This window comes from Nerophis lumbriciformis, linkage group LG23, assembly GCF_033978685.3.
Source record: "Nerophis lumbriciformis linkage group LG23, RoL_Nlum_v2.1, whole genome shotgun sequence".
In the NCBI taxonomy this organism is placed as follows: Eukaryota; Metazoa; Chordata; class Actinopteri; order Syngnathiformes; family Syngnathidae; genus Nerophis; species Nerophis lumbriciformis.
In genome coordinates this window covers 31,464,450-31,479,335 of record NC_084570.2, presented here as the reverse complement: position 1 = coordinate 31,479,335, position 14,886 = coordinate 31,464,450, and the positions used below count along the sequence as shown (strand labels likewise).

The 14,886-nt window shown below is 39.5% G+C and overlaps 1 protein-coding gene across 1 annotated transcript in view; it reads right to left on the bottom strand.

Moving 5' to 3' along the window:
- Positions 1-661: 661 nt before the first annotated feature.
- The window catches only part of timeless (timeless circadian clock), a 46,256-nt gene continuing 32,031 nt past the window's right edge, over positions 662-14,886 (bottom strand). The window contains exons 18-30 of the mRNA XM_061984748.1: positions 9,708-9,909; positions 9,502-9,641; positions 9,353-9,432; positions 9,167-9,290; positions 7,434-7,516; positions 7,206-7,360; positions 6,929-7,136; positions 2,684-2,752; positions 2,481-2,599; positions 2,244-2,415; positions 1,407-1,455; positions 1,267-1,319; positions 662-1,201 (exon numbers count right to left, since the gene is read on the bottom strand). Of these exons, the coding sequence (XP_061840732.1) occupies positions 1,071-1,201; positions 1,267-1,319; positions 1,407-1,455; positions 2,244-2,415; positions 2,481-2,599; positions 2,684-2,752; positions 6,929-7,136; positions 7,206-7,360; positions 7,434-7,516; positions 9,167-9,290; positions 9,353-9,432; positions 9,502-9,641; positions 9,708-9,909 (1,585 nt within the window). The 3' untranslated portion in view covers positions 662-1,070. The remainder of the gene's footprint in view (positions 1,202-1,266; positions 1,320-1,406; positions 1,456-2,243; positions 2,416-2,480; positions 2,600-2,683; positions 2,753-6,928; positions 7,137-7,205; positions 7,361-7,433; positions 7,517-9,166; positions 9,291-9,352; positions 9,433-9,501; positions 9,642-9,707; positions 9,910-14,886) is intronic.

Sequence of the window (14,886 nt, the reverse complement as noted above, 5' to 3'; positions counted from 1 at the left end):
GATCTTTAAGATGGAAAGTGTAGCTGCCATTATGAAGTGAAGTGAAGTGAAGTGAATTATATTTATATAGCGCTTTTCTCAAGTGACTCAAAGCGCTTTACATTGTGAAACCCAATATCTAAATTACATTTTTTTGTTTTTAAACCAGTGTGGGTGGCACTGGGAGCAGGTGGGTAAAGTGTCTTGCCCAAGGACACAACGGCAGTGACTAGGATGGCGGAAGCGGGGATCAAACCTGCAACCCTGAAGTTGCTGGCACGGCCGCTCTACCAACCGAGCTATACCGCCCCACCCATTATGATGTGCAGTGATGTTTTCTAATGACCGTAAGTCATGAACTATACAAAGTATTTCTATGGTTGGAATCTGCGCTTTTGCATGATATACTAGCTACTATGGTAATCTAATTCATTACTATGGTAATCTAATTAGTTACTATGGTAATTTACGTCACAGCAGCTCAGACGAGGCACCAAGCAGTGTGGGTGGGGAGCGTTTCCACAGAGTGTTTCCAGAGCGGCCAGCCTGAAATGCGGGTGTCCGGGACAGACGCAAAAGGAGATTTTCACAACAAAGTTCTAAAGTTTAGTGATGTATCAGATGTATCAGATTGTAGGTGGGTTTTTTTTTTACCCTTTGCGTTCCTATTTCGCTGTTTGTTGCATTTTGCTTGTTTGTAAAATATGTGGATAGAGAGGGGGTGTGGCATTCATATGTTGTCAATATTCAGTGTTTTATTCTTCATAGTTAATATTGTAAATCCCACATTCTTTATTGTCATGTAATCCCACATTCTTTATTTTCATGTACATTCTGGGAGTCTCATTCACTAAAAAGTTTTAAAATTCCATTCCGTTTTTTTTAAGGCAGTCTGTCATAACGTTTTTCGCATTCAATCAGACAGTATTGTGAGGTTTTGTATTAGTGTTCCTAAAAATCAGATAAACCGGCCCCCAGACACTTTTTTTCCTCTAAATTTGGCCCCCCGAGTCAAAATAATTGCCCAGGCCTGGATTAGACTCACCTACGCCTGAGAAGAACCACTTTTTGTGGAAATGTTTACACGTCTACTAATCATCATCATCTTCCCCATCAATAAACACCATCTTCCGCCGGCGCTTCACAGGAGCAGAAATGTCCTCCTGGTCCGAATCTGCATCGGAATGCGTATCCAGATTGATGACGAGAGCGGAGCAGTCGTCTGGAAAGACATCTGTGGATTAATCCTCTTCTGCCAGTGAATTAATGATCATCAAAATACTTCACCTTCATCCTCGTCATCCATCACTCTGCTTCTTTTAGCCATCTTCTCTTGGGGCCTGATGCAAGCGTGGGTCAGCAACACATTCTTTTTGAGGCATGACTTGGCTTTTTAGATGGACCCATATATGTTTGTATGTTCTCACCTCTCAAATGAGCTGTGCACATCCTCAGGAATGGCTCGGTCAATATCATCTTAAAAAAATGAAGAAGCGTGACTTTACTATTCAGTTTAATAGCTTGGAATGCAAAAATAAGCAGCAACTCCCACAAGCTTCTTTAAAAAAAAACATTGAGACAAAACATACAGACCATTCCCAAAAAATTAGAATATCATGGAAAAGTGTATTTTTTTTTCCATAATTCCATTCAAAACGTTAAACTTCCATAGATTATAGATTCGGGGCCCACGACCTAAACAATTTAAAAGCTAAAGTTAAAGTACCCATGATTGTCACACACACACTAGGTGTGGCAAAATTATTCTCTGCATTTGACCCATCACCCTTGATCACCCCCTGGGAGGTGAGGGGAGCAGTGAGCAGCAGCGGTGGCCGCGCCCGGGAATCATTGTTGGTGATTTAACCCCCAATTCCAACCCTTGATGCTGAGTGCCGAGCAGGGAGGTAATGGGTCCCATTTTTATAGTCTTTTGTATGACTCGGCCGGGGTTTGAACTCACGACCTACCGATCTCAGGCCACTAGGCCACTGAGCAGGCTATTTCAAGTATTTAGTTGTTTATTTGTACATAATTTGGGCCTTCAGCTCACCAAACCCATAAAACAGGATTTCAAAAAATTAGAGAGTGTCACTGTAACGCTGACAAAATAAATAGACCAAAGTCAAATGTCTACTGTAGAGGATGCTGGTTCTCTGGAACGTGCAAAATAAGACTGATAGTGAAGGGAGAAGTCCGGCCCTTGGTCCTTAGTTTCCTGGAAATGTGGCCCCCAAAACAATGAAGTTTAGCATCACACATACCTGCATCCTCATCAGAGACCTCTTCCTTCTCCTCCTGAGGTTCTTCAGTTGGAACACCATCTTCCTCAGAGACCTCTTCACTTACGGACTCCCCTTGATTTGGACGAAGAGATAGAGCCGCACTCTGGAGCTGAGATGCGCTGATCTTTTCTGGGATTCTCCAAAATGCCTCCTGATTGTACCAACAAGGGTTGTAAAACCTGGAAACGACCTCAAGTCCCTACGCTAAAAACCCACCTGTTCATTTGCAGGGGGTCGCATCCCTAGTTTGCGCAGCAGCCTCAGGAAGCTCTTGTCCTCCATCGCCTCATCGCTTTCCTCGTTCAAAGGGACAAGAGGCGCAGGCTGGGAGAAACCTAAGCAAAGTAGCACATCCAGTCAAGTCTTCAGCGGATATTTAAGGGTTGTTTTCAAAGACAAGCCTTGCAGTTACGCCTTACCGTCTGCTATGCGGTCCCGTGCAGTTTTTTCCAGACAGCGTTGCAACCATGCAAGGGCTAAAGACATGCCTGAACAACAAACACAATCCAGGTGATCCTCACATTCTGAACCAGGGGAGTCAAACTTGTTTTCACGGAGGGCCACATCGCAGTCATGGCTGCCCTCAGAGGGCTGCTTGTATAATCGCCTCATTATATTATTGCCTATGCATTTGGTTATTTGACTTTTGTACGTACAAATTGTGAAGTGAAGTGAATTATATTTATATAGCGCTTTTCTCTAGTGACTCAAAAGCGCTTTACATAGTGAAACCCAATATCTAAGATACATTTAAACCAGTGCGGGTGGCACTGGGAGCAGGTGGGTAAAGTGTCTTGCCCAAGGACACAATGGCAGTGACTAGGATGGCAGAAGTGGGGATCGAACCTGGAACCCTCAAGTTGCTGGCACGGCCACTCTACTAACCGAGCTATACCGCCACCAAATTGATAAATAACTTGCTTTGAAATCGTAAGTCAAAGATATTAAAGTATCTATTGTTATTTTTACAAACTATCATACGGTATATAATAATTAGGGCTGGTAAAAAAAACCTTTTTTATCACATTGGAATCCCGATTTTTTTTTAGTACCGGTAATTTTCAAAAATTCAATTTTTAATTTTTTTTTTTGACGTATTAATAAAAAAATAATAATGTTTAGGCCATCTCTATGCTTACTTGGTGCATGTATGTGTCATACGTCAGCAACCAAAAAGGAGGGTTTGTAACCTGTAAGCTGTTTTGTTAAGGTGTTGTTATTATTATACAAAATATTACATTGCAAAAACAGTTTGAATCGAGAATCGTGTTGAATCGAGTATCAATTATGAATCAAATCCTCAACCCATGAATTGGAATCGAGTGGCGAGGTACCCAAAGATTCACACCAATAACAATTGAATATTTGTATATACAGGTAAAAGCCAGTAAATTAGAATATTTTGAAAAACTTGATTTATTTCAGTAATTGCATTCAAAAGGTGTAACTTGTACATTATATTTATTCATTGCACACAGACTGATGCATTCAAATGTTTATTTCATTTAATTTTGATGATTTGAAGTGGCAACAAATGAAAATCCAAAATTCCATGTGTCACAAAATTAGAATATTACTTAAGGCTAATACAAAAAAGGGATTTTTAGAAATGTTGGCCAACTGAAAAGTATGAAAATGAAAAATATGAGCATGTACAATACTCAATACTTGGTTGGAGCTCCTTTTGCCTCAATTACTGCGTTAATGCGGCGTGGCATGGAGTCGATGAGTTTCTGGCACTGCTGAGGTGTTATGAGAGCCCAGGTTGCTCTGATAGTGGCCTTCAACTCTTCTGCGTTTTTGGGTCTGGCATTCTGCATCTTCCTTTTCACAATACCCCACAGATTTTCTATGGGGCTAAGGTCAGGGGAGTTGGCGGGCCAATTTAGAACAGAAATACCATGGTCCGTAAACCAGGCACGGTTAGATTTTGCGCTGTGTGCAGGCGCCAAGTCCTGTTGGAACTTGAAATCTCCATCTCCATAGAGCAGGTCAGCAGCAGGAAGCATGAAGTGCTCTAAAACTTGCTGGTAGACGGCTGCGTTGACCCTGGATCTCAGGAAACAGAGTGGACCGACACCAGCAGATGACATGGCACCCCAAACCATCACCCAACCATGCAAATTTTGCATTTCCTTTGGAAATCGAGGTCCCAGAGTCTGGAGGAAGACAGGAGAGGCACAGGATCCACGTTGCCTGAAGTCTAGTGTAAAGTTTCCACCATCAGTGATGGTTTGGGGTGCCATGTCATCTGCTGGTGTCGGTCCACTCTGTTTCCTGAGATCCAGGGTCAACGCAGCCGTCTACCAGCAAGTTTTAGAGCACTTCATGCTTCCTGCTGCTGACCTGCTCTATGGAGATGGAGATTTCAAGTTCCAACAGGACTTGGCGCCTGCACACAGCGCAAAATCTACCCGTGCCTGGTTTACGGACCATGGTATTTCTGTTCTAAATTGGCCCGCCAACTCCCCTGACCTTAGCCCCATAGAAAATCTGTGGGGTATTGTGAAAAGGAAAATGCAGAATGCCAGACCCAAAAACGCAGAAGAGTTGAAGGCCACTATCAGAGCAACCTGGGCTCTCATAACACCTGAGCAGTGCCAGAAACTCATCGACTCCATGCCACGCCGCATTAACGCAGTAATTGAGGCAAAAGGAGCTCCAACCAAGTATTGAGTATTGTACATGCTCATATTTTTCATTTTCATACTTTTCAGTTGGCCAACATTTCTAAAAATCCTTTTTTTGTATTAGCCTTAAGTAATATTCTAATTTTGTGACACACGGAATTTTGGATTTTCATTTGTTGCCACTTCAAATCATCAAAATTAAATGAAATAAACATTTGAATGCATCAGTCTGTGTGCAATGTATAAATATAATGTACAAGTTACACCTTTTGAATGCAATTACTGAAATAAATCAAGTTTTTCAAAATATTCTAATTTACTGGCTTTTACCTGTATATATCAAAGTTTAAAACATGTGACATTTCCTGCATTACATACATTTTTTTCTGTCAAAATAGAAACAATGAAAATATTTAGAAAGAAAGATGAAGTATGCACATTATTTCCAGGCTTTCGCAGGCCATGTTAAATGACGTGTCAGGCCAGATCTGGCCCCCGGGCCTTGAGTTTGACACATGTGTTCTAAACCATAACAACAGGAACACATGCACAGAGCAAAATTGTTTGTTAACAGGAGTATTTTATTTAAGACAGAACAATTACCTTCCAAAGGAAACTTCTCATTTAATTATTACACACATTTTTATTTTTGTGTATGCAATGTCATTTCAAACTACTCGTTTTTGATCAAATAAAAGTTAACCTTGTTTTTAGTTGTCTCTGTCATTTCTATTCATTAGTCTCTTTAGAAAGTAAGGAAAAAATGGGGGGGAAAAACGTACTGTATTTTCCGGACTGTAAGGCGCACTTAAAATCCTTTTCCCCCCCTCAAAACTCAACAATGCGCTTTATAACCCGGTGCGCATAATGTATGGAATAATTCTGGTTTTGCTTACCGACCTCAAAGCTATTTTATTTGGTACATGGTGTAATGATAAGTGTGACCAGTCACGCATAAGAGATACGTGTAGACTGCGATATGACTCAAATAAACAACACCAACAATTTATATGTTTCATAAAAAATATAGAACATTACACACGGCGCTTAAAAATCTATCAAAATGTTTTAGTATGACTTTGGTAAGCTGTGAAGCCACACCGCTTGATGGATTGTACTGTGCTTCAACATAGAAGTATTATTATGGTGTGTGTATAAGGTAAGACATTATCTTGCATTTTGTTTCACAATATTATGCAAAAGCAACTTTTCCTACCTTCTGGTACCTGCTGATCTGTATTTGGGATCTGCATAAATCCTGAAAATTTGCACGAGTCCGCCTTTGTAGTCCGTACCGTAGTCGTTTTTTTTTATTTATTATTTTTTTATTATCATTATTTTTTTTGTCAAACAAATACAATGATGTGTGCTTACGGACTGTATCCCTGCAGACTGTATTGATCTATATTGATATATAATGTAGGAACCAGAAATATTAATAACAGAAAGCAACAACCCTTTTGTGCGAATGAGTGTGAATGAGTGTAAATGGGGGAGGGAGGTTTTTTGGGTTGGTGCACTAATTGTAAGTGTATCTTGTATTTTTTATGTTGATTTAATAAAAAAATAAAAAAATAAATAAATATATATTTTTTTTAATTTCTTGTGCGGCCCGGTACCAATCGATCCACGGACCGGTACCGGGCCGCGGCCGGTGGTTGGGGACCACTGATGTAGACCACAAGGAAGTCTTTTACATTTAGAAAAAAATCATAATATTACTCCCAAAGGAAACTCCTAATTTAATTATTACACACATTTTTATTTTTTGAACGCAATGTCATTTAAAACTACTTGTTTTCAATCGAATAAAAGTGAAACTTGTTTTTAGTTATATCTGTCATTTCTATTCATTCGTCTCTTTAAAAAGTAAGGGAAAAAAATACGGGAAAAAAACGTAAATGGAATTTTTTGTGAAGAAATCGGAGATCTTATTTTTATATTATTTCTGTTGCCTCAGAAGTAAAATGATGAGATGGTGAGTTGATGTCATGTGATAATACTTATTCTTCTTCTTCCATGAGTTTGTCTCACCTCCCTGATGCAGCGCAGTCACCATGGTGACTAAGTCAGCTCCTCCGTCCCCTTTAGATACAAAGCTCTGGTTCCTCCTGTCGCCATCCTGTCTTTCTTCCATCTCGTCATTTCCCTCACTCTCTTCGGATTCATGCTCTTCATCCTCTCGGTTCATACTGTCATCCGGAGAGTCTTGTGTGAGTCCGGCTAAGAAATCCTCCTCGGTCTACCGGAACAGTTGACACAAAATGTCATTCATGGAAGAACTGCTCTCGCCGTCAAAAGTAGAACTTACCATTCCGGTGCCGGAACTCTTTGGACGAGCACCACGACTCTTCTTCTTGTTCAATTCTCGTCTCTCAGAGATCAGGCCCAGACTGAGCAGCTTGTCCACCACACGTGCACGGGATCGCTTGGCCGTGAGCTTCTTCAGGATGTCTCCGAGTGCATCTGCAGTCATCAGAAGGCCTCAGAAAATGAGCAAATGGGGTCAGTGCATGACAATCAAGCGGCCAATGAGTACCATCAGAGTCTTTGTATTCTGTGTAGAGCATCTGTAACTCATCTTCTTGCTCCTCTGTCCAAAGAACGATCCCCGTACCTTTCCTGTAGTGCCAAAACAAAAACAATCTGTCCAAAATTTGCATTTCGATACTTTTCTAAATAAAGGGAACCACAAAAAATGGCATTATTGGCTTTATTTTAACAAAAAAATTTAGGGTACATTAAACATATGTTTATTTTTGCAATTTAGTCCTTAAATAAAACAGTGAACATACTAGACAACTTGTCTTTTAGTAGTAAGTAAACAAACAAAGACTCCTAATTAGTCTGCTGACGTATGCAGTAACATATTGTCTTTTATATTCTATTATTTTGTCAACATTATGAAGGACAAACTGTAAAAATGGATTATTAATCCACTTGTTCATTTACTGTTAAAATATGCTTATTTTCTGTTTTCACATGGTCTATCTACACTTTTTTTTTAAATGTAATAATCACTTATTCTTCTCTTGTTTGATACTTTACATTCATTTTGGATGATACCACAAATGTGGGTATCGATCCGATACCAAGTAGCTACAGGATCATACATTGGTCATACTCAAAGTCCTCATGTGTCCAGGGACATATTTCCTGACTTTATAAACATAATATAAATAAAAAAAAATCGAAATAAGATTTTGTGATGCTAAAAAATATTGATGTAATCATTACAGTGGATGTCAGGTGTAGATCCACCCATGGCATTTGTTTACATTCAGGCGTGCTAGCTTTTGTTAGCGGTAAGCTGTTGTATCTTCCTACGGTGTGTAGTGAAGCATGTTTAGCTATTCCTTGTCCTCCAGAGATAATGTTACTTGTAAGAAACGTACTTTATTTGTCACCAGAGGCTAGGATTAGTGATTTAGAAGTAGCTAAAACACTGCAGACTGTGGCTGGACTTTAGCCGATAGCTATCTAGCCATGTCTTAAAGCACCTCTTCCTGAGGGTGTTTCAGTGTTATAACTTCACCTTTATCTTTACTTTTTAGGCCAACATGCGTCCATTTTCCCTTTTCTGTCTAAAAAAAGGAAAAAAGATTTTGTGACGATAAAAAATATTGATGTAATCATAGTAGTATCGACGAGATACACTCTTGTACTTGGTATCATTACAATGGATGTCAGGTGTAGATCCACCCATGGCATTTGTTTACATTCAGGAACGGCGTCATTAGCGGTGACACCGGTGAGCTATTGTATCCTCCTACGGTGTGTAGTGAAGCATGTTTAGCTATTCTTCCTCCTCCAGTGATAATGACACATGTAAGAAACTCATTTTATTTGTCGCCATGGAGGTGAGGATTAGTGATTTAGAAGTAGCTAAAACAATGCCGACTGCGGATGGATGTTAGCTGCTAGCTAGCTAGCCATGTCTTAAAGCACCTCTTCCTGAGGGTGTTTCAGTGTAGTAACTTCACCTTTATCTTTACTTTTTACACCAAAATGCGGCCATTCTCCCTTTTCTGTCTACACACTGTGTCTGCTTGTAAGTACTCCGTGTGTGCGCGCTGCCGAACATGCTCCTCTGCTCGTAAAACCAGCAATGACATGATGTGACGACGCGCCGTCATGCCCGTTCAAAGAAAAAAAAGGGGTGTGGGGGAACCGGTACTTTTTAGAGACGGTATAGTACCGAATATGATTCATGAGTATCGCGGTACTTTACTAGTACAACCCTAGTCCAAAAGTACAAACCGGAGAGCTTACTTGGGTTTCTTCAGCTGCTTAGCACTGTCCACTAGACCCATGTGCACCAGCTGTGTCACAACCTGCCTCCGTGTGCGTGTGCTGTTGCTTAGCAACGGCAACAGCGTCTCCACAATGTCTGGTACTGGCGAGAGTTATCAATAGAATGATTAGTTTGCAGTTTCTGCATGCTGTAATTAAACAGACCTTCGGAGTGACGGTGCTCTTCATAAAGCGTGCGCAGCTCCTGCTCTTCCTCTTCGGTCCATGCTGGCTTCTTCTCCGCTCTGAAACACCAGAGATCTGCATCTCTCCGTCCATACACGTGAAGATGCCAAACAAAAAAAAGCACCGACCCGTCTCGGCCGTAGCCTTCAGTCATCTCCCGCACGGCGCCGACATTTTTCCAGAACAAGAGTTCAACGTAGGCCTTGTTGTTGGTGGCAGCCAGCGTGAAGAAACGGCTGAGCACATACTTGGCGAAGGTGACCAGCTCCTGTGAAAGGACAGGCAGGAGGTTTTTACCTTCACCGTGGCTTTGATACTCGCTCCGTCATCCAACCTTGTAAGCCGAGGCGGCGGCGTCACTCAGGATCTTGTTGAAGAGATGGAAGACGGAGAGCTGGTAGAGCAGGGCGTCCATTTTGAGGTCGACGGCCACGCGGTGAAGCATTCGAACCACGCAGTGGTTAGTATGAGGCGTGTTTTTGGCATAGGATCTGAGTAGGAGCAGGTATGGGCGTACGATGCTGGGGTTAGCAAACCTGTGCATGGTGAGAGAAAGATCATACAATGTATCAGTTTGATACCTAAATGTGTGGTATCATCCAAAACTAATGTAAAGTATCAAACAACTGAAGAATAAGTGATTATTACATTTTAACAGAAGTGTAGATAAAACATGTTGAAACTAAAAAATTACCAAATATTAAGAGTAAATAGTGGATTAATAATAAATGTTTACATAATGTTGACAAAATAAAAGAATATAAATGACACAATATGTTACTGCATACGTCAGCAGACTAATTAGGAGTCTTTGTTTGTTTACTTACTACTAAAAGACAAGTTGTCTAGTATGTTCACTATTTTATTTAAGGACTAAATTGTTCTTGGATTGCAATAAGAAACTTATGTTTAATGTACCATTTAATGTATAGTATAGCGGTACTAATGAATCAAAAATGGTACTATACTGTGTTTGAAAAGTACCGGTTCCCTTTTTTTTTTTAACGAGCAGAAAAGGGAGAACGGACGCATTTTGGCTTAAAAAGTAGTGGCGACTTGTCCAGGGTGTACCCCGCCTTCTGCCCAATTGTAGCTGAGGTAGGCTCCAGCACCCCCCGTGACCCCAAAGGGAATAAGCGGTAGAAAATGGATGGATGGATGGAAGTAAAGATAAAGGTGAAGTTATAACACTGAAACACCCTCAGGAAGAGGTGCTTTAAGACATGGCTAGCTAGCTAGCGGCTGACGTCCATCCACAGTGTTTTAGTTACTTCTAAATCACTAATCCTCGCCTCCATGGCGACAAATAAAGTACGTTTCTTACACGTACCATTATCACTGGAGGACGAGGAAAAGCTAAACATGCTTCACTACACACCGTAGGAGGATACAATAACTCACCGGCATCACCGCTAACAAAAGCTAGCTCGCCTGAATGTAAACAAATGCCATGGGTGGATCTACACCTGACATCCACTGTAATGATACCAAGTACAAGAGCGTATATAGTCGATACTACTATGATTACATTAATATGTATACTTTTTTCTTTAAAAAATAAAAAAAATCATATTATGTTTATAAACTCAGTAAATACGTCCTTGGACACATGAGAATTTTGAATATGACCAATGTATGATCCTGTAACTACTTGGTATCAGATCAATACCTAAATGTGTGGTACCATCCAAAACTAATGTAAAGTATCAAACAAGAGACGAATAAGTGATTATTACATTTTAACAGAAGTGTAGATAGAACATGTTAAAACAGAAAATAAGCAGATATTAACAGTAAATGAACAAGTAGATTAATAATAATTTTTTACAGTTTGTCCCTCAGAATGTTGACAAAATAGTAGAATGATAAATGACAATATGTTACTGCATACGTCAGCAGAATAATTAGGAGACTTTGTTTGTTTACTTACTACTAAAAGACAAGTTGTCTAGTATGTTCACTATTTTATTTAAGGACTAAATTGCAATAATAAACATATGTTTAATGTACCTTAAGATTTTTTGTTAGAATAAAGCCAATAATGAGATTTATTGTGGTCCTCTTTGTTTAGAAAAGTATCAAAAAGTATCGAAATACATTTTGGTACCGGTACCAAAATATTGATATCGGGAAAACCCTACTTTAAATAAATAAAAATAAATGTGAACATTTCGCCAGATGGCCCCTTATGGACATAAGACGTAACTGCACTTTTTGTCCATACAGATAAAAAAAAGTGTTCATGTTTGAGGTCTAGTCTTACACATAGGACTGACTGCACCATTGTGGGAAAAATAATAAAGATTATTTTCATCAATAATGATATCAGGATTATTAATCATGACTATTCATTATGTTAGGTAAAACAATGTTGGGGTGTGAAAGTAATACCATCATGTATTATTTAATATATAATAAAAAGGCTAAACATAAACGTTATCCATATATTTAAAGACAAATATTTGTGTTTTTGTTCATCAATGATATCTTTTTTTTTTTTGTCCTGTCCAGCTTCTCAGGCAAATCATATAGTTAATGTAGATGCCCATATCGGCTGTTCAGATTTACTTTACAAAAGAGAAGTGTAGGATACTTCTCTTTAAGGCTGAAACGACGCGTCGACTACGTCGACGTCATCGGTTACGTAAATACGTCGACGCCGTTTTTGTGCGTCGGTGCGTCGCATATTTACGTCACACTACTGTCATGGCGGAGCGCAAAGTAGACGATGCGAGCGAGGGGAAAAAAGCACGCCAAAAGTCGTCAAAAGTGTCGGAGTATTTCAATAAACGGCCTAATAATGTTGTTGTATGCACACTGTGTCGAGCGGAAATGGCCTATCATAGCAGCACAACGGCTATGAACGAACATTTGAAAAGAAAACCCCCGACAGCGTTCTTGCCATCACCATCAACAAGTCAATCGTCCGCGTGCGTATACGTTGTCATTATTACACAAAAACATGAATGTGTCATTTGTATCTGCGTTGTAAATTCATAAACTAAAGCACCGTTTGCTCTGAGAGGCGCGTTTGGCGTGCCTGTTCAGTGTTTACAAAGACGCGCTCCTCTTTAACGCTGTGGAGAGGCGGCGGCGGCGAGCGAGCGGCGAGGCGGGGCGCGCCGGGAGCGACGCCGCAAGAGACAGGGGACGACGAGCGAGCGAGGAAGAGGAGCTGAAAAGCGAGGAAAGAAAGAGAAAAGAGTTGGAAGAGAAAAGACTTTAAAAGATTGTAAACCTGGCAAAGCCGTCTGGCATTCAGTCTGTCGGTCCTGAAAGAACCCCACGGCACAAGACGTGTCACAAACGCTACCGTTAATTAATTGTGCAAATACCTTTTACAACATTAACAGTTACATATACTATGTACAAACGAACAATTAACTTTCACTTTAATCATACTATCATTGTTGTGTTATTAAGCAAAATAAGCAATACTTTTACTTTTGTTGAAATGTTTACACTGTACACGTTTTTGTATTGGATGTTTAGCTTTATTTTTGCACATTTTAGCAAATAGGCAATACTTTTACTTTTGTTGAAATGTTTACACTTGTTACAGAATATTTCCGTTTTGCACTTTTTTGTATTGGATGTTTATCTTTATTTTTGCACATTTTAAAGCAAAATAAGCAATACTTTTACTTTTTAAATGCTTATACTATTCCAGAATATTAAGATTTGCACTGGATGTTTACTTTTATATTTGCACATTAAAAAGCAAATAAGGTACTTTTAATTTTGTTAAATGTTAAAAGTTTTAAATGTTTACATTGTTACAGAATATTTTGTCATGTTGTTGTCAATGTTGACTGAGTGGCCATACTTTTTTTTTTGTAAATAAAAGCCATGCCTTTTGAAAAAACTGGCCTACATTTATTTTTTCCTCTTCATTTTAAATAAAAAAAATAATCGGTAAAAGGAAAAATAATCTATAGATTAATCGAAAAAAATAATCTATAGATTAACCGATTAATCGAAAAAAATAATCTATAGATTAATCGATAGAAAAATAATCGTTAGCTGCAGCCCTACTTCTCTTGTTGCCATATTTGTATTTGACTTTTTTAAAATGTGTTTATATTATCATTTGGTGCAGCCGGGCCGGAGCAGGAGGGGATAGAAAGAGAAAAAAAGGAAGACAGAGGGGGAAATTGTGGGGACAAGAGGGGGATTAGACATAGAGACAAAAACAACAACAGCAAACACAACAGTAACAACAACAACAACACTAGAACAACATCAGCAAATACGATATGTATAAATATGATGGTAAAAGTGATAGCAAAGAAGCAGTTAGCGATATAAATAATAATACAGAAATTACAATGAGCATTATTACACTACAAATGGAGCAAGACAAATACCAATAGAAATAGCACTATTGATAATGAACAATACCAATAATTTACCTCTATTAACAATACAGTTGTTCAAATGCAACAATACATATACAAACCCCGTTTCCATATGAGTTGGGAAATTGTGTTAGATGTATATATAAATGGAATACAATGATTTGCAAATCATTTTCAACCCATATTCAGTTGAATATGCTACAAAGACAACATATTTGATGTTCAAACTGATAAACTTTTTTTTTTGCAAATAATCATTAACTTTAGAATTTGATGCCAGCAACACGTGACAAAGAAGTTGGGAAAAGTGGCAATAAATACCGATAAAGTTGAGGAATGCTCATCAAACACTTATTTCGAACATCCCACAGGTGTGCAGGCTAGTTGGGAACAGGTGGGTGCCATGATTGGGTATAAAAACAGCTTCCCAAAATATGCTCAGTCTTTCACAAGAAAGGATGGGGCGAGGTATACCCCTTTGTCCACAACTGCGTGAGCAAATAGTCAAACAGTTTAAGAACAACGTTTCTCAAAGTGCAATTGCAAGAAATTTAGGGATTTCAACATCTACGGTCCATAATATCATCAAAAGGTTCAGAGAATCTAGAGAAATCACTCCACGTAAGCGGCATGGGCGGAAACCAACAATGAATGACCGTGACCTTCGATCCCTCGGACGGCACTGTATCAAAAACCAACATCAATCTCTAAAGGATATCACCACATGGGCTCAGGAACACTTCAGAAAAACACTGTCACTAAATACAGTTCGTCGCTACATCTGTAAGTGCAAGTTAAAGCTCTACTATGCAAAGCGAAAGCCATTTATCAACAGCATCCAGAAACGCCGCCGGCTTCTCTGGGCCCGAGACCATCTAAGATGGACTGATGCAAAGTGGAAAAGTGTTCTGTGGTCTGACGAGTCCACATTTCAAATTGTTTTTGGAAATATTCGACATCGTGTCATCCGGACCAAAGGGGAAGCGAACCACCCAGACTGTTATCGACACAAAGTTCAAAAGCCAGCATCCGTGATGGTATGGGGGTGCATTAGTGCCCAAGGCATGGGTAACTTACACATCTCTGAAGGCACCATTAATGCTGAAAGGTACATACAGGTTTTGGAACAACATATGCTGCCATCTAAGCGCCGTC